General features: G+C 41.0%; 1 protein-coding gene across 4 annotated transcripts in view; it reads right to left on the minus strand.

Annotated features, from left to right (window-relative positions):
* The window catches only part of UBP1 (upstream binding protein 1), a 54,349-nt gene that overhangs the window by 14,697 nt on the left and 11,970 nt on the right, over positions 1–27,682 (minus strand). For 2 of the 4 annotated variants that reach the window (XM_086468376.1, XM_009960492.2), the window contains exons 1-8: positions 22,933–23,071; positions 14,766–14,917; positions 9,297–9,373; positions 6,541–6,646; positions 5,882–5,988; positions 3,997–4,149; positions 3,733–3,843; positions 3,082–3,189 (exon numbers count right to left, since the gene is read on the minus strand). In XM_086468376.1, the coding sequence (XP_086324502.1) occupies positions 3,082–3,189; positions 3,733–3,843; positions 3,997–4,149; positions 5,882–5,988; positions 6,541–6,646; positions 9,297–9,373; positions 14,766–14,917; positions 22,933–23,045 (927 nt within the window). In that variant the 5' untranslated portion in view covers positions 23,046–23,071. Of the gene's footprint in view, positions 1–3,081; positions 3,190–3,732; positions 3,844–3,996; positions 4,150–5,881; positions 5,989–6,540; positions 6,647–9,296; positions 9,374–14,765; positions 14,918–22,932; positions 23,072–27,682 lie in introns of those variants that run through there. The other 2 variants (XM_086468375.1, XM_009960500.2) reach the window with 2 other exon arrangements.

A 27,682-nucleotide genomic window follows, 5' to 3' on the forward strand; every position in this document is an offset into this window, starting at 1 on the left:
AAGTTTATAACCTTTTATCTCTACAGAAAAAAATCAACGCCCATAGCACAAGAGAGAGTAAGCAGTTAACTATGCATCTGCCTGTTTGGGAAATACTGAGATAAGTACTGCAGAAATTGCAGTGAATGCACCGAATTTTGAGCCATCAGATTAATAAAAAAGAGTGATGGAAAAGTGTATCTAGATGGCATTCTTATGATCATGAGTAAGAAGGAAAAGATGGGTTATGGTAATTACAAAAAAATCTCTGGTTCTTAGGAAAGGCTAGAAGAGCAGAGCAGAATGCCCATTCAGAAAGGAAGCTTCAACAAACTTTGTATTGTGTTAGAATCCCATACAAATTAAAACAGAAAGAAAAGGTATTAGATTCAATGTTTCCTGAAGAAAGCAGAGTAAAAACCCAACCTGTCCAAATCACATCGTGGCTGAGCTGGAAGAAACCATATATGGAAAACAATAAATAAATAAAATTAGAAATACCCAGCAAACAGAACAGCAGAATCTTGGAGGGGCAAAATAAAAAAGCCAACATACAACATGAGATACAAAAGGCAAGGAACAGAAAGCATAGCCTATATAATAGGTCAGGTGTAGGGGAAAGATAACAATACCCAGCTTTAAAAAGGAAGAGAACTATAGATTGGATCAACCTATATTTCTGGAATTCAAGAGAAGATAACAAAAAGCTATTACTGGGCATCTAGGAAGCAGTACTGGCTATGTAACAGCCAACACTCTCTTCTTTGTCAAGAAAAATACACTCCAAACAGTCCTGTTTCCCTTCTGTAATGGGGACAGTTCCTAGGACATGTGAAGTACAAGATCCATCATATACAGAGATATGGATACGTAAAACAGTGTTAATTCTCATACTTAGGAGTAGGTCTTTAGGTTTTGTGTCTAAGCCCCTCTGTGACAGCTGTACTGCACGTACGGTACACGTGATCTGCACCCATGAGGTAAGTCTGGTGACGGCCAAACCTTCCGATGGCCACGGCTGGGAAGACAGATTTGCAAGGACAGAACTGCTCTAAGCAGAAACGTGTATCACCTCCGTCCGTATTTACAAGGCCCACAAGAATAAACCTGTCTGGTGACAAAAGAAAAAGGCTGACAAGTTTGCCTTCAAGCCGTACATCAGACATTTCTTTTCTAGATCAAGTAAACAAGCTGTACACCCAACTTACACAGTTAAAACCAGCACTTAATGAGTGTATACTGATTACTATGGTTTCACTATGAATACGGCAAAAGTAGTGTTTCATGGTATTTTTTACGGGCTTGGTGATTTCTAATAATTTTGCTAATGATAAAAATCATTGTCTTGATGAAACAGGTTATGTGTTAAATCTGCAGAGGATAACAAGTTAGCAATGCCGAAAGGGTTTCATCCTACAGGAATAAAATTCAAAATGGTCTCAACAAACCAACCAGATGATCTCAATTTAGCATTTCATTAAGGGCAAATGCAAAGCAGGAATAATCAGCTGCACAATCAAGATAACTAGAAAGCTACACACAGCTCTTATTCCAAAATAGCCTGGGGGTCATCCTTCATCCCAAGCAAGAAGTGAAGAAATAAACACACACACACACACACACACATCCTTTGTGTGCTTTGGGAAAGGCATTAGAAGTCCACTACCTGTCCTACCTCAATTTTTCTTTACTACAATTAATGCAATGTTCCCATTCACAGAAGCTTAGTATTTCAAGAGATTGTTAAGTTAAGAACGGGTTAGACAACTTTCAGGTATCATTTGGCTACAGTTTGTCCTAATCTGGACAAGAGATTTCTTTTTTTTTTTTTTTAAAGTATCTTTTAAAAATCTCTTTTTCTATTATTCTTTCTATAAGCAACAATCATTCAATGAAATACTTGTAACAACAGAAAGAGAAGACAGCATGGGAGGGAAAGCAGAATTCCCTTCAAGGACCAGCTTCAAAAGATGCTTCAGACATGCTTTGTAAGCGAAAAGTGATAAAATCCTGTTTTCTCCTGTCTGTACCTCCCCTGAGGGCCTCTGCAACAAATAAAAGAATGTCTGCACTGCCAAAGAATCCTAAAGAAAAAAAAAATCAACCAAGAAAAGTAAAAGGTAAATTCAGACAGCTCAGTACTTAAAATAGTTTCGGGGGGCAAAACCCCCAAATCCTCCAAAGAACTAATCTTAATATTGCTTGTTTCATCCAGTTACACAGTTTATGAACAAGAGGGATACACTTCAGTATTTTATAACCTAAACCTTATACATCACTTTCACAGATCATAAATACAAACGAAATAATGTCTGAGGGACAAGAATCAGACAGTCATTGCCTAAGCGCTGCTGGGAAAGAGCTGTCAGCACAATATGCCTATTGTGAACAGTGAAATAATTGTCTTCCACAGTCACATTATTAACTGACATTTAAACTTGCCAAATGCAAGATGTAGGATTGTTTCTCATCTGACAAATGTAAGGTCTTAATGATATTCACCTTAAACAGCACTTAAGAAATGTAAACCGCTAACCCCTGACAGGAGGAGTGCGCAGGACACGTTACAACTCATTTTGGGGGGCACATACAGGGTTAGCATACACTTATCATGAAGATGTGCTGACTTTTCTGAACTGCATTAAACCTGCTTGCAACACAGTAAGTACATGGCTAATGGAAAAATCAGCAACTAACAGTCAACCCCCTGCGACACGACATAGCATTTTAAAAATACTGATGTACACAGACACTTACATTGAATGTAAGTACAAATATGGAATAAAACACTAAATTCCACTGTTCTTATTCCCACTAGTTACACACATACAGGACAGCAAAAAGCTATTTCATTTAAAGTCGCATAAACGGAAAGCTCTTGACTTTTAAAAGTTACATAGTCCCTCTGCAACAGTTCAAGTGTTAGATTTAGGAAGGATTCCTTTGCTGAAAACAAACGTGGAGAAATTGGTATACATAAAAGTGAATAAAATTATGACACAGCAATCAAAATATTTTTACTTTATATAATGGAAGTTTCTCCTATATCTAACACTGCACAAGGTATCTTGCACAATGAAAAGGTAAGCAGAAGTCCCTTACACTGCCTCGCTTTGCCAGAGAATCACCGTAGTCTGCTGGCAAAGTCCGCTTGCTGGACTTTTTCTGCTCATGTTCAACTGCATCTTCAATTATAGGCTCAAGCCTCATCTGGACAAACACCAAAGATTTGGATCAATTTCTTTTCATTATACAGTGAGGAAAGATCTAAAAGCCTTTTAAAAACTTCTGAAATCTTTAGAAAACTGCATAGAACTCACTGATGTTTAAATAAAAAGAAAATGCAAAAACCTACTGAGGCTCTGGCCTTAAATTCAGTAATCTCCAAAAAACAGACTTAGAAGATCAAATTTGGCAGATAATGAAATTCTAGATTCCCCCCTCTTTTTTTTTTCTTTTGCTTTTCAGGTTTTTAGATCTGTACCAGAAGACTTGCTCTAGGGTTCAGTACAGTCAGTCAAATACTGCTCATTTTTTCTGCGTTTTAATACAAGCATCTATCGAGTATCTAAACGAAAGTTTACTAAAAATCTTAAAATGTAATGTTGCTGTTCACTGGACAAGTTTGTCAAATAAAAAGCTTATCTTTGCGCAGAACTAATTCTTCCCCAAGCCTTCCAAGACCGCAGCTAAGTCATATGCTGTATCTATGTATTTTCTCCTCAGTCAGCAGATGCAATTCCATTTCGTTACCTCTGTAAGAACTGTGGTGTCATATGAAGGCTGATACTTTTCTTTTTCGTGTGCAGTTCGCTTTTCCATCTTTTCTCTGTCTGTTTTCTGTTTCCTGTCTGCTCCTTTTGGCTAAAAATGAACAGTTACATGAACAAGAACGCAAATGGAAAATGGTTTTATAATTGACATCTGATCTCAGAAGTCAAGCAGTAATATAAAGATGTCCCCCATCTTTATGAGAGCTTCTGAGACACTTACTAAGGATCTGTTTTCTACTGTTACCTTAAAAACTTTGATTTGACAACTGGCTGAATGCAGATGATCTGTATATTCTCCATTTTCAGTCTGTTTAAAAGTGTCAACCTGAATCCTAAAAGGAACTCCTTTCTCTCCTCCGTGCTTACGAGGGGTAAATTCAGTGCTGATACAGTGTACCTGAAAAAAAAAACCACCACCACCAAACAAAAAGGACTTTCAGAAGTATTCTAGACATGAATTTTATTATGTGTTACCAACATTATATATACTTTCTAAGGACAAGTAATGAACTACCCAACCTATCCAAGGATCAAGCTGCCTAACTAACATTTTGTTCCTTTTCATGCCCACATGCAAACGAAGCCAAAAACAATACACTTGAGCTGACAGGGAAAAGAGGAAACAAGCGTGTCACCAAAATTTCTCCAAAAAGCCAAAGTCATTACAGATTTCTATTAAATGAGAACTTGCTGGACCTTAAGAAAAATGCACGTGGATGACAACTGTATCTATCACGAATACAGCACAAGCTTTTTTGACATACTGTTGTCCAATGCATTATAGATAGAACAAACTTCAGAGTTACTTGGAACAAATATTACCAAAGCTATAGAAGGTCACTGACGGGAAGAGTTTTTAACCTCACGTGAAATTAGGGTATTTTCAAATAGGCCAAACTTCTTATAAAATTCAGCAGACTTTAATCAGCATGCAATTGCCTCAAGTGCTACATCAGAATGAAGACTGGGTTTATGAACTAGAAATACCCCCAAAAGACACGCGAGGAGAAAATCAGTGTAACAGAAAGAGTTACGATGAATCTCACTGGACAGTGCTCCCAGTTTGTGGGTTTTTTCCTTCCTTACGGAAATTTAAGCGAGCCAAGCACCACAGACACTGTGCACTCTCAATGACTACAATATTATCTTTTTAGTTCCTTTGGCCAGAGAGCCACAGCCTGGAAACTGAAGCTTTTAGTGTGTAATCAGTGCTGCTACACTGCATTCTCTAGCCTTTAGAATAAGTGAACTATACTTGTATAGCAAGAATCAGTTCCATTTTCAGTCAGCTTGTCATCACTTCCATCTAAGGAAGTGCATAAACAAAAATATTCAATAGTTTCTCTCACACTTCTTCAAGGAGACTATGTTTTAGTAATTATGTAATTCTTACTAGAAAACAGTGTCTTCGATTGTACTAAATCAACATTAATTTACTAACAATATGGAATTTAACCTGTTTTGGCGGCCTCAGTAAGAAATGCTGCTACCTCAAACTTTATACCTGTACCTTTTCATTTTATAATAAAAATAGATCTGAGACAAAAATAAGCTAAAAATTCCAATGCAAAACCAAACATTCTACCTAAATAATTTCCAGAGAAAGCATGTTCAATTGCCCTGAATATCAAACACACAAACAATAAAAACCCTACTACAAGGAAACTTATTGACATAATAAGAAACATCTTTGAATGTCTGACTTAAAACTCTCTTTGTAGCACATTGTTTTTCATTTTGTATCCTCAAGCCAAGCCTCTGCTGAAGCTCACCACTAGGAGAGCAGGCCTCAAATAAAAAAAAGCAGTAGTGACAGTTATTTAGAGGTATATAAACTAATTCTAATACTCCATATAACTAAATATTTTAACCATGACAGCTTCCTTCAAAGAGCTTTTTGAAAACCTTTTATTTAAACTGTTTTTAAAAGATGCTTTTACAAACCCCCATCAAGTTGAAAAACCTAACTAAGGACCCTTACAGAACAATGAACCAGTGTGTTTTACAAAGTTGGTATTTAATGGCTATCCTACAAATAAGAAACAGAGAAGTTTCCTAGTGCAAATATAGTACTATTTGTGACCTGAAAGGCACCAAACACAGACATCCAGTCAAGTAAAGTTTCAAACCTGAATAAAAGCAGATGTACATTTTGTTGGATCCCACAAAAATTCAACTGCATTGAGCTGGCTTGGATTTGTCTTGATATCAATGACTCCAACAGACATTGGAATATCTATTAAAATAAGTAGTATATATTTAAAAATAATCATATTTCAAGAAAACACTACAAATACATTTTAATATAAGGTTAACATCAGCAAACACAGGTAGGGTAGAAAAATGTGGGCTTTGGGGCTTAACCATAAGCCCAGAAACAGTTTCTTCAGACTGATGTGAAGAATCTTAGTAAACTCAACATCAAAGCGCTCAGAGTTTGGGAGTGGTTTTTGATCCCCCTCCTCGCCCACCACCACCCATACACAGACAGAGAAAGTTACTTTTGTCTGTGTTGCCCTAATTACTGTAACATCTAGTAATCAAAACTAGAAAGTTTACTAAATATATAAGGTTGCAGAGTTGCTATCTTACTGCTGTAGCACTTAAAAGGTTTTAAAGGAACGTGAAAGTGGTAAGAACATTTATATTCAAAGTATACATTATGACAAAGCAGCATACAGAAAACTAGTCTGCGTTTTTTCACCAGCCCTAGCATAAATGTTAGCATGATCAATTTAAATTTGGAAATCAAATTTCATACAGTGGCAACAGATAGAAACAACTATACCTAAGTCAAGAAGTCTGTCCCCAGGGCGATTCCACTTCCAACCTTCTAGCTGCTGGTGCTCTGTATATTGCAACCTTCTGTCATGGAACACAACTCTTATAATACTCTAACAAAGAATAAAACAAGCATCTGATGAGCCACAAAGTTACTGTATGTTTAGCGACAGCCTGAGATAAAGCACTAAAACATTCCAAAATAGCCACAGTGCCAATAAATATGTATTTACAGAAAAAAAATTTTACAACAATCACTATCCCAAAATATTCCAAAACGCAGAAACAGTACTGAGCACGAGATACTTGAAAATGTAGTAAAAATGCAAAACAGAATTACATCTGATTGCATATTCTGAAGGTCACTATGAATTACATGCAGGGAACTCAGCAACCCTGGCAGCACAGTATCAACACTGCATAGCCAACACCAACTTATTTTAGAAAGCACACACAAAAGACTTCTTTATTCCGAAAAGTGATGAATATAGTTTGACCATTTTTTTCATTAAGAATTTAGGGAATTTTTGTAGATAATTCTAAGAAATAAAATTAATAGAAAAAAAAATCCCTTCCTAGTATTAATAAACATTTACAAATCTATGATTTTAATTAATAGTAAGAAGTAATAAAGTATTCCAAACTATTCCAACTGGTTTAGCTTAAATATTAATCTAAACGTACTATGATATGATGAACTTTATTCAGCTAGAAGCAGTTTGCCAGCAATACCTACTTTTGTGAGCAATTCTGCTATGACTGTGCTCTTAAGCCATACTAAAGAAATGTTTCTATTCTGCTACATAATTGCACATATAAAGCAATTTTTTATACAGAGGGGAAAAAACTGTATACGTGAATTGCTACAGAACAAACAAAATGTAGACACACTTTTTAAAGTCTCTCTTTTTTTTTTCCCATTAATCTACAGTCTTACTTGTATTAACAACAGAGCAAGGTGTTAAAAAAACCCAAGAACTTTTAAATTAAGTGCCTCCCCCTGATACATTGCATTTCCTTGGTTTTATTTCAGAGATAACAGAAAGCTCGTGAGCATGCATGTGCATGCACATACAAACATACTGCTCCTTTTTCACTGCGAACTGGCAAGTTTGGAACTTGGAAATATCTGCAGCCACCTTCATCCTACTTGCTGAAGTACTGGGATTCCAGTACTTAAGTGTCCAAAATGGAAAATGCGTTGATGCAGCATTACAATGCCTTGCTATCATAAAATGTAGTTGTTTAAACTTTTACACTGCTTCGTCCTATTTTACCTACCAATTGGCTCATCATTAATATACAAATCTGTAAAATTACAGCAAAGAGACTCCCCAAAGCTACATGGAAATAGCACCTAAGGGGGCAAAGTGGTCAACATGCTTACTACAGCAAGTCAACATGCCAGCTTGTGAAAGGTTTAATTAAAGAACTCACAAATCCCAGTTTTATATTTGTGCTTAATACCTCCTGAAATTATCTCCAAACAAGCATTCCACAGACAAATAAGAACTAGGCATAGGACTATACAAGCCAGCCAAACCTCACAAATTATATAGCCCAAAGTTGACAGGTAAAGACTCAGCCTCCCACAGCCACACTATACTGGTGCACTTATCAGTACCACTGTCAAACTGACTTTAATGGAAGTATTTTTCCTTCTTCCCCAACAAATGAGTAAGATTTCTTGGAAAATTTACTAAAACTGTCAGAAGCTTATAAGAGAAGTCCACCTCCCCACCCTCCAGCAGTTCTTTTAATAATCTGTACCATGAATCGGACATTTTTCAGTGTTCTTCATTCTTATACTTCATGCAATATCTCAGATCTGCAGTACCTTCTGCCAACATTAAAGCATAAGGAGACAAATCCGGAATCTGGAACAAGAGCTCAGCCATGGAACAAACTGCTCAAGAAGCAGCAAAATTACAGACTGTTTTCCTATAGATATGTCTCCTATGTACCTATATTCCACTGTTGCAAAAAACCACAGGTTGGCTCAACGTGTCTTCCGTAACACCTATTCAGAAACATGCTCATAATCCCTCCACTTCTTTCTAAGTGATCCTTTAGCTTCCTTTCACATCTCCTAATCACTTGAAACGGAAAATGAAATGGCTTAGACGATGTTGGACATAAATCTATAGACAACAGGTATCTTAAGCTTTGTATAAAACAATTTCAGTCTTCGCTACGCACAAGGACTCTATGCATTGGGTATTCATAGTCTTCATATTCACACTTTTTTAAAAGTATCACCAGTCAACAGTCATTCTGAACAAGTATCTAGTGACAGCAGAAAAAAAATCCATAAAATGTACAGTTTCTAGACTGGAATTTCTCTCACCTAACTTTAGGTATCTAAATTTGAGATCACTGTTACCACAGCTTCCTTTTACTCAGCAGAAAGACATGGATGGGCACATTTAGTGGAGAGTCATCTCATCTTAAAACAGATCAGACTGCAGACCTCATAAAGGGTACAAAATGTGATTAGCTCCCCTTTAGTTATCTAAAATTACATGAAATAAATCCATTCATAAATGGGAAAATGCATACATGTATATTCTTTTAATTTGTAGTAAACCTGAAATAAAACAACAAAATTAGGCATTAGGTTCCACTGTGCCTATTTTCTTTACTGGTCAGATCAGCTAGGCCACCTCCCTCCCTGAATCAGAGTACAACAAAAGGTTAAAAACTACTCCTGTCATATGCAACTAGCAGAGGTTTGTTAGTAACACCTAGAGGACTTCAGCTCACCTTCACCAGTTTTCCATTGATCTCTGGTATGTCTCCAGCTTTCCGATTATCTAGCATTCGTATTTCATAGGATTGACCTTTAAGGAGAAAAAAAGTATGTATCGGTAGAAGACTTGGACACAAAACTATTTTGTGTTTAATGCACCTGAATTAGCTTTTGGTTCGTGCACAGTACAAAAGAATTAGTACCTGAAACTTCCATTTAAGAGATTTTTATAGCAAGGTTTACTTCACAGCACAGGAATTAATGGAAGAAAATGAAACTTTTTGGTCCTTTTAAAATGACAGATACTTTCAAAGTTTAGTATTTCATCTTACATGAAGTGTTAGTACTTGTTTCTCTTTTTTTCTGAAGAAAAACTTTTCAAAGCTGAATTCCTTAATTTTTGAAACTGATGAAAGGCAACATACTGAGAACCACAGACCAGTCTTCTGAAACAAACTTGCAGAGTTTTTATACTCTTCATAGAACATACATCCTACTCACCCAAGTTTAATTTTGCCCATGTACCTGTTCCCTTTGTATGATGTGTGTAGGATTTGTATCATTTCAGAAATAAGCCTTTAGAAGAGGTAGTTACTGGTTATTTCAAGCAGTATGAGTGAACCTCATCTTCTAGCGAATTTGACAAACTGTTACACTTTAAAAGAGAGCAAGCTGCAAGTAATCTATTTGAACTACACAGACTTTTTTTCCAAGGTGAGCAGCATGTATTCATTTGCAAAAATCAATGTTTAAATTGTAGGACAAAAGAGATTTCAAGACATTCACTAAGATCAAGTGCAGTAAATTCATTACCTTCTATGTTATCCTCCAAACTACCTTTATGCTCTAGTGTCTACTACATTTAAAAGGTATTTTTTGGCTTGCCTTAAAGGTTCAGCTGTCATACCCCTGTGAATAAGCAAACGATTTCTTCAGCTCCTTTCACTGCTCCATAGACTGATGTTACTGTCCAGCCCTCAGGCACCTCTCCTAGTCACCAGGACCATTCAAAGACTATTAAGCCCAGACTCGCAATGACATCTACCAGCTCCCTCAGCACTAGTGGGTGCATCCCATCAGGGCCCACAGATTTATGTATGGCCACTTTGCTGTACTCCCTGGCCTGATCCTCTTCCACCACTACATATTCCTTGCTCCAGGCTTTTGCCCAGTCTCTAGGGCCTGGGATTCCTGAAGGCCAGTGTGGCTAGTAAAGACTGAGGTGAAGGCGGCATTCAGCACCTCAGCTTTTCTATGCCCTGTGTCAGCAGGGCCCCTGCCCATTTCAACAGCCCCATTGTCTTTACATTCCTGCTACATTCAATTTGTTGGGCTTTAGCTTGCCTGACTGCACATCTGCATGCTCAGATAGCGCCTCTGTATTTCTCCCAGGTTACCTGTCCCTGCTTCCACCTTCTGGATGCCTCCTTTAGTGTCTGAGTTTTGCCAGGAGCTCCTTGCTCATCCATTCAGGCCTCCTGGCATTTTTGACCAACTTCCTGCTCTCCTTAAGTCCAGTGATGTGCTCTTGCTTTCTGCTCTGCTTCCTCCTCTCAGGATCCTGAACTCCACCATCTCATGTTCACATCAGCCAAGGCTGCCTTTGACCTTCACATCCCCAGGGAGCCCTTCTTTGTTGTATGAGGTACAGCAGAGCACCTCTCCTCATTGGCTCCTCTATCACTTGAGTCATGCCCTGCTGTGTTGTCCCTCCAGCAGAACTCAGGGTGACTGAAGACCCCCTGTGAGGACCACAGCCTGTGAATGTGAGGGTACTTTTCTAGCTCTTTGTAAAAGGCCTCATCTACTTGTTCTTCCTGGTCAGGCAGCCTACAGCAGACACCCACTACAATGTCACCCCTATTGTTCTGCTCTTTAATCCTTACCCGCAAGCTCTCAGTTGGCTCATCATCCATCCCTAGGCAGAACTCCAGGTATTCCCGCTGTTCTCCCACATAAAGGGCAACTCCCCCTTCCTTCTTGTCCTGCCTTTCCTAAAGAGCCAGCATCCCTCCATTGCAACATTCCACTTAGGCGAGCCATCCCATAACACCTCCATGACCTCAGCAAGATCACAGCCCTACAACTGCACACAGATGTCCAACTCCTTGTGTTTAATTCCCATGCCACTTGCATCAACATACATGCACTTCAGAGAGGCACCCCACCATGCTGACTTCCCAGAAAGGGTTTTGGGGTACCCATAATGGTGCTTTATAGGTACTTCCTTGGTTACATCCAAATGCTGGAGGTGACCCTGTTTAAGCCCTTTTGTTGATTTTGTGTTCCCCCTCAAGGACATCACTCCAGGCCCTTTGCTCTCTCACAGTGCTGCTGGTAACTCTTCCTCCACTGCTGTTCCTACTTCACAGCCCTCCTTACCAGGTCAGCCATCCTGCTGGTACCTTCACTCCCTTTACAGAGGTGGATCCCATCTCTCCCAAGCACTTCTTTGCATTCACAGAACTACAAGCCTAGCTGAACCAACCCAAAGAATGCTTCCCCTTTAAAATCAATTCTCTTCCATACCACTTCTGTTGTTTGATATACATCTAGCTGAACAGCAGCCAACTCAAAACATTGTCCTACAGCTCTGATACGCATTCTCAATGGACTCATTTAACAGATTTTACAGTTAATAAGAACCCCTGATAAAACAACCATCATCACTCCAAGATTTGAATTTCTAGAATCAGCTTCAGCTGAAAACCTGATCACTTTAAATAGTCTATCAGCTCATAGAATATCTCAAGTTGGAAGGGAGCATAAGGACCAAGCCCAACTCCCTGCTCCTCACAGGACTACCTAAAACTAAATGACATGACTTGAACTCTGAAAGACGCTCTTACCTATTTACTGACAGAGGGTAAAAGCAGGGCTTGCTTAAGTATTCCCTTAGGAAACATCAGCATGTCTTAACAGACAGGGCAAACGTTCCTATTGCTTCTGGTATTCCCAATCCAGTAAACTAAGACAACTGCTGATGAGATTAAGAAAGAAATTATTTGCTCTCTAGGGTACTCCTTATTCACAATCTTCTTGAAAATTATTTAAGGCAAGACACTGCCTGATAACAGGGACAAACTAGAAACCAGGTAACTGAAGTGACCAGGACTAAAATTACTCTTTTTCTAGAGGACTTAATCCAACTCATTTGCACAAACATATGCACCAGTACAACTCAGTGTTGCAAACTGATCCTTATTTTAAGCTGGCTTCAGTATGAAAGATGTCATCTCAAAACTAGCCCAGGATTATTTTTTTTACATATACATATATACACACTAACAGCTAATACAGAAATTTTTAGGAAGAAGTCATAACCTAGGCAGAAAATTTACTGTCTTTGTCCAAAGTATTAGCACAGAACGGAAACAGAACGGAATTTGGCTAACTGGTTTGTTTTTTTCCCATATTTCTTTAGAAAAAGGTTGTATCAATGCCCTCATTTTTCAAAATCAGGAAAAGTTACGTAGGACAATGAAAACCAGCAAAACTTCTTTGCAAAAGAAATCTTTATATTAAAAGAGATTTTTAAGTGCAGATGAAACATTTACAGCCATTTCAGACACTCTCGCTTAAATGGCAAGCTCTTCGCAGAGGCAAGATAGAACGCACTTCCTTCAGCCTGCTGCCTTGTGCTGGTTCCCCAGCACACTGAGCTGACCTTCAAGCTTCGTGTTTGGTCAGGGAGGCTGGATCCCGGCACTGAAGAAAACAAAGAATATTTCTACAGAGTTTAAAGTTCATAAAACTTCCAAGTTTTTTGAACAGTGCAAAGCACCTTGCTGGTCCGGCATACTGCTGCAATTGTACTGTTTTCTCCTGAAGAGAGCACAATGGGTACAAAAAGTGGTAAAAAATAAAAGTAAACTGGACTAAGCGAATGGCTGTAAGACACTAAAAATCATCTAAAGAACTTCCATTATTCTCATTAGTGGAAGAGTCAAGTAAAGTTTAAAGCATATTTAGACAGACTGGATACTGCAAGGTGAAGCACTTAGCAACTTTATTCACATGGAAACCTCAATATGCTTTGTCATCATCTCCGTATCAAATTAGATACAATCCTTTCTCACAGATTTTAGGGCCCACACACAGTTAAACACTTCCAGGTATGAAATGCGTCACCAGAAGTCCACACTTCTAGAAGCATTTCAACTTAAGCAGAAAAGATATCCTTTCAAGAAAACACACATGTAAAATATACAAGTTCTATAACCTAGTAAAGCAATTAATAGAATAAGTTAAATAGCTCACAAAGATCAAGGAAAATTCACCGATGCATATTTTAACCTGTGTCCTCTTAACTGCACATTAAAGCAGTGCATAGCTCAGAGAAGCACATGAGCTAAGATTAATTGTACCAAAACGTGGTAGGATATGGAAACGAAATGGTGAACATAATTTTTTTAAATTTTGATTTTTCATACAAATCCTGCTGCGGGACTATGTCTTCTAATTACAGTGCTGCCTATTGAGAGATTCTGGGTCAAGGTCTACAGGGAAAACAAAAAAGCAGAACTAAATCTAGGAACGGTGATCCTAGAGCATTAGAGACAGGGGAGAGGGAGGGAGGGGTAGGAGTGTACAAAGCCATTGATGTGGTTGCGTTTGGAATACCAGTTGACTAAACTCAGGACACCAACGTCATTTCCAGAGGTGAGGGAGGTTTTATCACATGGCAATGACCACATTCAGATTACTTTACACAGCAGTTGATGCTCTCTGTAGAAGGAAAACTGAATTTTCATGCAAATCAACCACAGGCTATGAGGAAACAACAGCAAGACTCACATGAAGCATTTACCTAGTTAACTTCTGGTAAATACAGACAGAGAATAATGCAATACACACAAACTCCAAAAGGTAACTACGCAAGTAGCTGCACTTGTGTTTATGTTTCAAACACAACGCTGTTCTGGGCAGATATGTATAACTAATTCGAGAACGATTACCGTGGCCTCTGTTGTCCATCACTTTTTGTTTAAGGACTGACCTTTTAACGTTTGTTATTACTTTTTGGGGGTGCTTGTGTGTACCTTATGCAAATATCATCCCATTAACTTGCTATTAATAAATCAAGTTTAAACAGGAATGCAAAACTAGTCTTGTATTTTAAGCTAGTACTCCCTGACATTTGTCTCCTAAAAGCTCTGCTGGCTTGATTTTATTGGGGGAGGTGGGGGATGGAGGGGGATAACACATAGAGCAGAAAAAAAAAAAAGGGAAGAAAAAAAGGAAAAAACCAAACCACACAAACAAAAAACCCAGACTCTAAAGGGGAAATAATGACAGACTATAGTTATGAGTCTGCGAGTTGGACAAAACAAGACTACTAGTAAGGTATCCAACCTCATTTTTGACATGCTTTTATTTTGGGTGTACCCGCATATATCAAACTATTAAATACCGTTCCAGTTCTAGACTTGCATCACAAGCTGCATTCACTATAGTTAGGCCTTCAACATATGTATACCAACCTTGATTCAAGTATGTAAGAGTTTCATCATATAATTTTACTGCTGGAGATGTTGCAGCACACATAACATACTGGAAGGGTGGATGTTTGGTCTCATTTTCTTGTGGAAGGCTGGAATCTTCCTGTTTGAAAATAGGCAGTGCCAAAACATCACTGAAAAGAACAAACAAATAACTCTGTGAGACTGTTTGCTCTGTTTTGCCTGAAGTTAAAGGAAAAAAAGAAGTTATTTCCCATTTAAAGAAGCACAGTGGAATACACACAGACTTGTGTCACTGAGTTTTTTAGTGAAACCAATGTGAGCAGTATCCAAAACATTTTTCACCAAAGTTTTAGGCTAGGATACATAATCAATGCTCTGGGACCTAAGCAGACAATAAAGTTGTGCTGATCCTCTGAAAATTTAATCTTCAGTTCTTGTCTCCACTGAAAAAAAAAATCCATTTACTCTTTACTGTTCACCTGTCAACACAAGCAAGCTTGCCTAATGCACATGCAGCTGAGAGCAAGGCATTTCCTTTCTTCTTCGAAATAGTATAGTCCTCAAAGTAAGTTACTTCATCTGCAAAAAACTTTTTCGCCATTTAGTATAATTATATCTAACCTATTCATTCTGTGGACACTAAAAGATTTTTCAATTTTAACTTTTTTTAGGCTTTAGCACACTGAATAGCACAAAAATTATTAAGCAGCAGATTCATAAAAGTTACACAAAGTATATGCGAAGATTCACTTCACTTATAGACTGAAGACCACCAGAAAAACTTTGGAACTGCAAAGTTTCTGAAGAGTAAAGAGCAATACATGCTGTCCACAGGTAGCAGTAAGTCAGCTTCACCACAACCAGCAAACACATCTTCTGCTTTCCACAGAATTAAATATCCCGTAGTAGCGATATATTTGTTTTCCTTGTATACAGTAATTCTCCATAAAAAAAAACCTTCCAAAAGATTAGTGAATTCTGTTCAAAGGTAGTGTTTTTCTAGCACTGAGTTTTTGCTCATGATGAAATTATCTGCAGATCCACAAAACTTTCTTTGAAACTTTCTTTCAGTTTCTACACGGAAGTAAGACTTCTCACACCACCACACCTGTTGATTGAGTTTTTAATCTACTTTTTTCCCCTTGCATCACAATCATAAATTTAATACATTTTGTAAAAGAATTACAAATACCCTTTCTGTATTGTACCATTATTTACAATTTGTACGCTAAAATTTTCAGAGTAAAATTATTTTTTGCTGTTCCTCATTTCTGTGCAAGCCTGCTTTATTTAAAGAGAACCTGTAATTCCTCTTGAATTCCAGCTCATACCTGGAGAATCAAAAAGTATCAGCATCACAGTCAATTTAAGAAGTGGAATTATGGCCAATATTTTTGCATCACATAACTTACAGCATAGATTTGGTCTATGTAAGTATTAAGTACGAGGCGTGCAGCTGGAGCACCCCAACTTTTCATTCAGAGCACGTGACACAGACAGTAAATTAAGGTAAGCCACATCATATTCTACTTCCCTGGATACCTGGAAGAAGCTACATTGACCTGAAAGAGGACTGCTATCTGAGGATGACTCAGAAGAGACAACTGGATGCTTCCCGCCTGGATGCCAGTCAAAAGGGCAGCGTGAGCAGAGGGCAGCCCAACGCAAGAGGGAGCACCGCAACAAGCAGAGAAGTTTTGTCCCAGGACAGGACTTCTACCAGGAACCCACACGTTGGCACTTTAAACAAGTTAGTGGTTTTATGAAGAGGAACTTTAGAACGGAAAGAACATGGAAACAAGACCAATGTTTAAAATACACACATAAGAGTCGAAGTGCAATAAAGGAGGCATGCAAAGTATCTCACCAAATAAACAAACTGCAATTCTCAACTAAGTTCTGCAGCACTTGCCTGCACGTAACACATATGGTTCAAATGAGAAGTCTTTTGTATATTTGTGAAAAATACCTTTCAAGCCGCCATCTTCCACCCACAATCTAAAGATAAAAATGCATCTGCTTTGGCTTAAGAAAGTGTGCCACGGTTAATGAACTAGTTAAATTAACCAGGGTACTGGAAGCCAACAAATACAAATAGAAGCCAAGTTTAGCCAGCTTTGAACCTGCTTTTGCTAATACTTACAAAGTGGTAATGACTACCTGCCACTGCGGCAGAAAAAAAAAAAAAAAAAAAAAAAGACATCCAACTCCTCAACCCTACAATTTACCTGTAAAGAGCATAACACACATTCTTCAATGCCGCCATTCCAAAAAAACGCTCCAGCAAACAGCACGAGGCAAATGTAAGAATCTTCATTTATATTCCCACATAAAAACACACTTTTTTTTTTTTTATAAAAAGAGTATTCTGGGTACTAGTACATTCCAAAGGAAAAGAGAAACCAATGCAATTTAAAACTCCTACTTAGATCGTCTTTACATAAATACAATTTAAATAACAGTTTGATTCGTGCACCCATAAAAAATAAAGTATCGGTGTTTTCACATTTAAACATACACTTTCTCCATCTAAAAACAGATTAAAAACTGCAGGCAACTAAAAAGAGTCAATAGGGTATGAATTAAGTATTTCAAATTAAGATTTTAAAGTATCAGCGATAAAGAAATGTTAACCGATTTAGAACTAACTATCCATCCCTCTTAAAGAGAGTGATGTACCTTTTCTGACTTTCAACAAGGAAGCTGCTATGAAGTGACTGGTCCATCCTTCAGTCACCGCTGTACAGCTACAGAGGATGACCAGTTTTATTCGATATCCATGAGTCTACGGTTCAGCAATGAAAAAGGTCTTCTGGGCAGTACTGGCATAAAGAATTTCTGCTGCGTAAGCTGCTCCCTCCCTACCCTTCCCCTCTACATGGTATTTTTCTGGGCTAGGTTGGGATCTCCATCAGTTCCTAGCACAGCCCAACACAGCTACACAACCGAGGGCGGTAAAAGCAGGTGATTAAAAAAAAAAAATAAAATCATACTGCAGAGAAACCCCCGACCTACCAAACATAACTTGAGGGCAGGCGTAGCGAGTTAAGCCTGTTTCCCTCCTCATGATTGGCAGTAACAGGGATATAGGAATCAGGGAAGAAATTGCCAATGTCTACATTTGCCTAGGAAATCATCAGGAACACGTGGCTTTGAGAAACTCAAGAACACAAAGAGCTTTCCTCCCAGTTCTCTGAGGCCCAAATCCCCTGTTGTTTACCCTTACATTAGTTCAAATAGGGACCATCTGAAATTCAGTGACAAGCGTTTTCTATAAAATTAAATTCACTGCTCAAACAGCACAGCTGAAGAAAAGATGTGAGGTGTACTCACAATTCAGAGAAGCAAACCAATAGGAAATAGAAATTTAGTATTTTTAATAGTCCTCCTTACTTACATTGAAGAGTGCCTTGTAAGTGATAATCTGCGCATAATATATGCTATTATGTAGATCACATTCCTAAAAGCTATGGAATATCGCATTCCTAAATGACAGTCTTTTTAACACCGCTAATTTTATCCTGATTCTACTGTGAGACCCAACCAAAAAAAAAAAAAACCAACGCCCAAAAAACCCCAAACAACAAACCAACCGGGAGAGCAGGTCAGCCTGCTTAGTTCCAGCTTTTTTTCCCTCAGATCCCAGATACAATTTCTGCATTTATAATGAGCCAATAGCCTGGCACTGCAATTTATCTGCCCCCCAGAAAATCACTGGCAGCCTCCACCTTTGTGTATACTTCAGCATCCTTTAGTCATTTTCCTGCTCGCCTGGTGAAATTCGATTTGTGCTGGCCCAATGCAGATTACTGACAGGCACTTTTACTGCCAGCTTTGCTCAGGGTATTTAACATGGCAAAGAACCTCTTGCCTAAACTGTAGCACCCACTGGCAGAGTTGCCCAGATGGAGGAAAAATAAGTCTTCCAAAACAGCTACTCTTGAAACGATTTCAGGCTACAGCAGAAAAGAGCTTTAAGAGACTGATTCTGTTCTTTTTCTGCCACTGATAACTTTTGATCTTGTGAAGTAAGACTCATTTACTTCACTTGTCTCACCTAAGTGAACTCTGGACTACTAGAAGCAAACTGAGGTGTAAATGAACAGCAGCGTTTTGAAGGAGAAGTACCATCTTTTGTTAAACTTCTTGATATCATTTGAAAAAGCAGATCTATCAAGGTTTACTCTCCTGATGGAAGGAGCTGAGACCAAATTTTTCAGGCTATTAGCATCAGCAAGAAAAGTCTTATCTTGGCCCCTCACAATTTGTTATCTAAAGCATTTAACTGAAAGCCTTCTTTCTTCCTAGAGAGAGGACAACATTTTGCCAGGAAAAAAAAAAAAAAAAAAGTCTTCATTACACACCAGAAGCAGGCAGTAAATACATCTCCAACACCCAATCTTAGCTAGCTATGCTACAGAACAAGTGCATAAATGAAACTTCACCATAGAAAAGCAAGAAGGCTTAGAAGAGGAAGCAAGGTGCATGTTAACACTTGAACCAAATAAAGCATCCAGTGGAACAGATCATGTGTGATAAGCTATCCTATGTTACACAGCCTACATGAGCATAGCACAGAAAGACCAAGAAAAGTGTGAGTGATCCTTCATCCATGCTTGCGAAGTGTGCTTGTCCATCACAAAATCACCTTCCTTCCAAATTTAAAACCCTCTTTTCAACACTTTTTCTGAAGCATTTAAAAAACCCCACTAATCTGCCTAATAACAATAGGGTCACAAAATAAATTAAGAACCTCCTGTCCTTACAAGAACAGGAACTAGTATGTCATCAAAATTCAAAGTGACATTTCATCAATCATCTGCCTTATCTGTCTTCTGCATTGTATACTTTTGGGTGTGTGTACCAAAGCATCCAAGAACACACAGGTCTTTTGAAACTTTAAAGCATGGTTTACAAGGACAAATTCCTTGAGAAAAATGTTTCTCAAGCAGTGACTGAATTAGACTTATGATCTCAAAGCCAAGCTCTGCTCTGTTAAGAGGTCTGAACAAGCCATAGGAAAACATAAAGGAATGGGAAAGCTGATACTTCCCAACACCTCCCCTGTGTCCACAAAAGAAAGTTTGATGTGAATACTGTTTCTGGGAATCCTACAACCCATCACACGGAAACTCAGCTGGTTAAAGGCCTCAACTTACAGGGAGTCTTGCACAAAACACAAAAAACAACCAAAGGAGGATCAAAAATCGCACCACCAAAACCTGTGTCTTCCTAAGCTCTTGAAGGTCCCAAGGAAAAGCTGTTAGAATAGTATTTGTTCACAATTATCAAAATCCCTGGTTCTCCACTCCTCTGACCCAGGGAGGGCAGGCAGCTGCTGTCATTGGCAGCAGCTAAAGTACAGATTGCTCCCAAGCAGGTGTAACGCATAAAGTGTAAAACTGAGGGTAAACTTGCTGCCCTGCCCTCAGACCCGGATGTCCATCCACCATGAGAGGTGACGGGAACGGAGAAGATAGTTGCACAACCTGAACGATCCTTTTTTTAAGAATTAAACTAGTCTCGTTGACTTTTTGAAACATATTCACACATTCAACCAGGAAGAAGAAAAGAAAACCAAACCCACTGTTAGTGATCGATAACATGAAGTTTATCTTTCAACATGTTTTATTTTTGGTAACAAAGCAAGGAGGTTTAGGTTTGTCAATTTTCTTTTTCCTCAAATGTCTGTTTCCTGACAGGTATTTAGAAATCTGAGTGCCTTCACAAAGAGTCACACTCCAATTCTAATCAGTACATAACATTTTATTTTATGGAGTCTAGATGTCAGCGAAAAATATTTTTTCTACAGTGCAATACACAAAAATAGACATACCACTGCGACAGAAGCTTTTTAATGTATTCTGCAGAAAACACTGCGTAACTTAAAAAAAAAAAAAAGAAACAGAAAAAAATTTCAGGATACCTTAAGTAAGCACTCCTCTTAGGAAAAACCAACATAACCAGTAGCAGAGTCTGAGAAGAGTGGGAGGCGTTAAGGGAAGCATAAACAGTCATTTTGTCTGTCAGAAAGTAACAGCAACCACAAGGAAAACAGAGCCTGAATGAGGTAACTTCACTTTCTGATTTTTGCACAGCAACTGTGAAGTTAAGACAGTAACTGTCACGACTCAATTATGCTTATCAGAAGCCAAAAAAAAGGATGTCAGGGACCTGAAAGCTGTTAGAAGACAGCACCCTCCCTCTCTCCTCCACCTGAAAGCAGAGCTGAAAGTTGTAAGACAATGGTCCCCCAAATCCTAACAGACCACCTCAGTGGTCACTCTATCCTAAGCCTTGGAGGAGAGCTGATACACAAAGTGCCCTCAGGATCCAAGGCTCTCCACAGCACAGTAACAAAACAAGACTGCAGTAGGTTTCTGTTCTTTTCAACCAAGACAGCAGCCACCTCCACTCTCCAAAGACACTCCCAAGTGTCTGGGAGATGCAGTCAAGCTGATTTGATTCTCCAAAAATGGGGGATTGTCTGGATGTATTTTCATACAGTCTTTTGTATAGACTTTTCCATTTCAGAACCAAGAGTCATCTTTTTCAGTTCAGTTTAATAAACTTTAGGTTTTAATCTAAAAATACATACCAAAATAGCTACTCCAGAAATAATCATTAAGTTCCCCAACGACAAGTTTCAATTTTAGCACTATGAATACCATTGGAACTGCAAGCATTTAAATAAATCCATACACTAAGCTTCCAAATTACACATAAAAATTCAGTCTTGTACAGGACCACGTGCATTATCCATTAGTGTTTGCACGAGGAAAAGATAACCAGAAGCTGACTGCTGAGAAGCCATCCAGGTAAATGCCATACAGTTGCCCACAAAAACTGGCACACCGCTTGTGGGATGAATGTTCGCTTGACAAAGACAGAAATGGAACAAAACCAGAACAAAATCCAGACGAGTTGCATACAAAGTCAGGAGTATTCTCATGAAGAGAGATGAATCACCTTGTTCTCTGAACTGGCAAGTTCTCAAAGTTATTTTTAATTAAAAAGAAAAAAAGTAATCAAACCCCACACAAAACAACACCACCCCCCACCCCCCAATACATATCCCATCACAAACCTACTAAGCTTACAATCCCAAATACTAGCAAAAGGCTCCTCATTTCTATTCAGCTGAAACCTTTATCTGTAACTTTATCTGTAATAAAGACACTGCAGTTCCAACACTTCACCTGAAGTACTGCCTTAAAAATATGTAATAGCTGAAACTTGCGGTGGCCTCCAAGTTTCAGGTAACTCTGAGGGAGAACTCATCTTCCATACAGGCTAGGCCATCAAAACTATCAAATGCCAGTGTTTTACTTCTCCAGACTCTCAAAATACTGACTAATCCTTCGACTAAAATGTTTCCCAGTGTCTCCACAGCAGTTTCCCTTTTTCACGCTAACAAATCTCTCAGGAATCCACATGTTCACCCGTAATGGAGATTAAATACACTTATTTCAAACAACCACAGTTTTATCTTAACCCTGAAAAAGCACACCCAAACGGTATTTAAACACTTTTACTGGAAAACCTGGAAAACAATCAAAAGGTAAAGAAACCGCCAAGCTGATTAAGAACAGAAAGAGCTACATGGAGAAGAGGAAAAAAAAAAAAAGAAGAAGAGACTGATTAACGTACAACCATATTACTACCCTATTAACTACCACATCGTTTAGCTGCTTGAGAAAGAACACTTTTAAACGTTAAACAGCTACTGTTCATTAGGAACCAGAACTGCATTTGCCGAGAAGATGATGATCATCTTCTGAAACGCCGGGTCCAGTTACACAGCCAAAGGACAGAGAAATAGGATTTTTACAGCGGAGATCACCCACGCAGGGCAAAGCAGCCCAGCCTCAGCAGCAGCCCGCCCTCCCGGAGGCCAGCCGCAGCAGAAGGGCGGGCGCGGCGGGGGGCCCGCTGGGGCAGCCCCTTCACGCCGTGCAAAGCACACGGCAGCCCGCACCGCGAAACAGGGGGCGGCAGCAGCACCAGCACCAGCCATCAGGAGACACCGGGCCGGCCTCCGCTCCTCGGAATAGCCTCCGGGAACCGGAGAGGTTAAAAACAAACAAACAAAAAAAACATGAGGGAAGAAGCGTGGGAAGCCCTAGCTCCTTCCCGCGCTCCCTGCCCCGCGGCACGGCACGACCCGACCCCCGCCATGAGTTACCTCATGCTGTAGGCACCGGCGCCCAGCTCCTGCCCGATGCCGGAAAGGCTGGCGTCAAAGTCGTGCACCAGCCCAGACTCGATCACTTCATCCATCTTCAGCACCCACGCCATCTTCCACCGCCCCCCGCGCTCCGGCGCCGCCGCGGGAGGAGCCGAACGGGGAGGAGCCGCTCAGCCCGGGAGCCGCCGCCGCTCCGCCGGGGGGAGGCGGCGGCTCGGCTGGCAGCGCCGGGAGAGAGTGGGGGGCTGAAAGGGTACGGGGGTGTGTGGGGGGAGCGTGTGCAGGGCGGGGGGGGGGGGGGGGCGGGGAGGAAGGGGGAATCCGCGTTCAGCCCCGGGGGGGCCCTTTCCCCGCGGCGCGACCAGGGCGCGGGGTCGCTCTCAGCATCCTGCGCTCGCCCGGCCGCCGCGGGGGGCTGGGGACCGGGCGGCCGCCGCCTCCTCCTCCTCCGCCGCGCCCTTCCCCGCCGCCTCCGACCGGACGCTGCCCAAGGCCGCCGCTGCTTCTGCCACCGCCCGAGCTCCGACCCAGCCCAGCGGCCCCTCCCGCCGCATCATTCGCAGGGGGGAGGCCGCGGCGGCAGCAGCAGGAGCGCGGGCACCCGCCGCCAGCTACAGCCCCGCCGGGGGGGAGGAGCCGCCACCGCGCCCCCGCTGCCGCCGCGGGAGCCGCGCGCCGCCTCGGCGTGCCCCCTCTCGCGCGCAGCGCCGCCCCTCACGCCAACATGGCGGCTACTTCCACTCCCGAGCGGCTGCCGGGGCAGGGCCTTCCCGCGATGGGGGCCGCCCATTGGCTGGCTCCCGCCGAAGGACCCAATCAGAGGAGGGTGATGGGGAAGTCCAGCCAATAAGGAGGTACTTCCTCACGCGAGGCGACGTCACCGGGCCGGGGCGGCCCGTCATGCACTGCTGCCGCGCTTCCTTCCCCCTACGCCTCCGCGGCATGCTGGGAACGGAAGCGGAAGGGCGGGAGACGGGTAGGAAGTGGCGTCGGGCTCCGCCGGGAGAGGCGGGGTGGGCGCTCCTCCGCCACGGGAGGTGCCCGCGCCGGCTGGGCCCCGCTGCGGCCCGGTTTCTGCCGTGGCCCCCGGGGCTGTAACTGCTGGTGCGGGCGGTTGCCCCAGCGCTGCCCGCCTCCTCGAGAGCGGCCACGGAAGCCGGAGCTTCCTCACGGCCTCCGGGGCCGAGGGATGGGTGCCGCCCCCGCCCTGCCCGGGAGCGCCGGGCTCCAGGGAGGCTGGGGTCGGGACTGGCGGCAAGGGGCAGTGCCCTGCCCTGCCTTCTCCAGCCCCGTGCCCCTTCGGTCTTACAGGCTGACGTCAGGCACGGTTTTTTGCAGCGCAATAAGTCAGCTCCTTATTCTCAGAAGAGAGTAAAGGTCATAGAGTGGCTTACGTCATCTGCCCTGCCCAGAGCACACGGAGTCTGCCCTAAAGAACCCTAAGGCCGTTGCAGTTGAAGTGACCAACGCCTAGAACGGGAAGAAAGTCAAAGTGGTAAAGCAGTACTTACGAGGCAGAACGACCCTTGTTTTTTGTCTAATATACTGCCTAACATACACCATAAATCCTTAAGTTGAGGGATAAAACCTGACCCTCCCCGCACCCTGAAAGTCTCCAACTTGTTTGAACGAACCAGCTCTCAGGTCAGAGCCCTTTCGTCACCTAATTGCTAGAAGGAAGCTGCTGTAACTGGACAAGGCAAGCAGACAGAGCTGCTGTCATCTTCAGGTTAAACTGCTTCCACCTCTGGTAAGGTGACAAGGGTAGTACCTAAAACGAATTTTCTTTGCTTCGTATCCCTGTCTGCCTTTGCTTTGTTTCTTGGCGCATTTATAGCAGCCTAAGTCCACTTTGTAGGTTTTTAGCTGCATTAAGCCTGCCTTTCTCTCCTTTTAACAGGCCAAACTGAGTTAAATCCAGTTGTATCCAAGTACCACCAAATTTGTCTTTCTGGGATACAAATTTATATTTTGTAAACATTACTAAAGTAGCTTCATTTTATGTCGTTATTAAAATTGATTATTTCATAGTCTCCAATGAAAGGATTCAAGAGGCAGCTAAGCTTTTAATAAATAATTCCTACTGGCCTAGCAGTTGGAGAAGGCTGTGAGGGATGCAAGGAAGAACTGGAACTGCCCGTGGTCTAGATTATAATCCTGTCCCCTCTTGTCACAAAATACTTAGTCCAGTGAGGGGCTGCTAATAGGGTGAGTAACCCACAACTTCTCAAAAGAACCGCAAACATTAATAATTCAGAGGATAGTTAAATAATTTTATGAGAAGTTGCATTAAAATGATACATGCAGTGAGCAAACTACAGAAAAGTACCAAGAGTGTAAATTGTGTTTTGATCACATAGTTACATGTACAGTTGCACAAGTTTTTCGTAAGGTACTGGTCAGGAAGGCTTAAGCTCGTTAATGATTAACAAAATACTCGCTGTTGTTCAAAATGTACATACAACATCCTCAAAGATAAGCACACAGACCATGATTTATGATTTTTAAAGACAATTTGTAAGTTAAGATACAACTGCCAGCTCCTACAGAAAATGGTACTGGTATTTTTGCTGCTGTAATTGATGTATTTTTTGAATGTGATAGAGTTCTTCGCCTGTCTGGACAGATGAACAATTTATCTGCATATAAGAGGAAGCTTGAAAAAGGGAAATCTACGATGAGGGCATGGGCTCTTGGACAAGTCACTAGCATAGGCACCAGCTACCAAGTTACAGCTTTCAGTGAGAACCACCGAAATTACCACAGGCAAACTGCCTCTTGTAAACCTGACGGTGACAATGATACCCTCAATTCATTACTCAGTTATTACGATGGAAATATTTGTGAGCACTTCTGCAGACAGTAACAGCCCAAATGGTGGCATTAATTAATGTCAGTGCCTGTTATGGGGTGTTTATGGTCCGGTTAATAAATCAGCAGGTGTTAGCAGCGTACAACGGTAGTGGCTACAAAGTTAGCTTAAACTCCTGTCATTGGAGAACTACAGAGTTTTAATTGGGAACTCAAACCTTACCTTAAGCAGACATTTGTAGACCTAAAGTGGGCTTTGTAAGAATAAGGTAGCATAAGTAACACCAAAAACCACTCTTGTAAGTGAGACAAAAGCAAGTGGTGGTTTGTGGAAACCACCACTCCCCTTTCTCCTTCTGACCGACAGATGGGGAGGTAAGTTAAGACAGGATCCAAGACCAGAGAAGCCAGATACAGTTTGCGTTGCGCACAGCGAAACTGGTTTATCTGCTTGGTATACTTACATTGACATAGCTACATAGCAGTTACAGGATCATAAATTGATGATTTTTATACTGGGAACTGTTTTCTTCTGACACGAATTCCAACCTCTGCTGAGGGTGTCTTGAGTGGATAAAGTAAGACCTATCTCTTACAGTTCAGTCATTAAAAGTGGGTAAAGCTTGTCCGTGACAAGCAAACTGACTGTTGGTACCTCTGAAGATGTTATCTTTAGCTAATTTAGGACACAAGGTGTCCTTTTCCTGTAAAAGTATATTACAGTGCATACGTTTTTCTTTAGCATTATTTGTGTCCCTTGCTAATTTACAGGTTTTCTGTAGAGGTTTGTGGTGTTTTTGTTGTTTTTAAAGTACAGGCTGCGATATGTTTGTTTCTTTGGGGCAGGTTCCTTGAGCAATCCCTTCTCAGACTATCTGCTGAAAACCTTGAAAACAAAAATTGTTCTATTCTATTTTTCAGTTTTTACACTACCCTTGTGATTTTTTTAATGCCCACAGAATGCCTTGACATTCTGCATATTGTAGTATGAATGGCAGCTGCTTCCATATTTTTTTTTAATCCTAATCTTTCTGTTAGTCTTCCCGTAATTTAACTTTTGGGATGATTTGTTGCTAAACTTAGATATTGGCCTTATACTCAGAGAAAGCAGAATCTTGTTCAAGCTATTTTAAAGACTAAACAAATAAAGAATACAGATTTCTATTGCAAAAGTAAAGTTGTTCTTACTCTTTACGAGCATGAGTCTTGCCTGGAAAAATTGCCACACTTTCGATGCTGCCTGTATCCCACAGAAAACTAGAGTGGGTTTAACCACATGGGAACCGTTGAAAATCCACATCCTATTGCACATATCATACATTTCTTTATGCCCTTTTCCTAATAAAAATCCTATTCTGCAACACAGACAATATAAGCCCCATGCAGATTCCTGGAAGTTAGGCACATGAGCCTGTTTTGAGGATGAGATTCCAGAATTTGTGCCTAAATTGTTAAATATCTACTTATCAGTAAGGCTGAGAGCAGAGGTGACAGGACAGAGAAGACTCTACACTTCACAGAATGACACTCCTGGCGCCCTCCCAAGCTTTGCCTGCATGAAAAAACATTCAAAACTTTCTACCTGCTTAGTGGAATTGTCCAAGACAGGAGTTAAACATTTTGAGGTCTCAAATGGCTTCTCTAACCCTCTGAGCAGGCCAAATCCGCAAGCCTAACTTGTCAGAGGTAACATTCCCTGTGTCCATGCTGTTCCATTTCTGCATGTCCCTGTCACCAGACCCACTAATTAGAACTGGAGACTGGATGTAACAGAGAGCGAGCACTTGCAGCGGGAGCCTGGTTTTGCAAACATATTTGCAGAAATGTGTGGCAAGTACCGTTTTACCGGGCTGTGGGAGGAGGGATCCTGGGACACTCCCTTTGCTCTTCACGAATGCCAGCTGGCCTCCGCCACTGAAGTCGGTCGCTGTTTCTG

This window comes from Leptosomus discolor, chromosome 7 (assembly GCF_034619465.1).
Source record: "Leptosomus discolor isolate bLepDis1 chromosome 7, bLepDis1.hap2, whole genome shotgun sequence".
NCBI classification, from domain to species: Eukaryota; Metazoa; Chordata; class Aves; order Leptosomiformes; family Leptosomidae; genus Leptosomus; species Leptosomus discolor.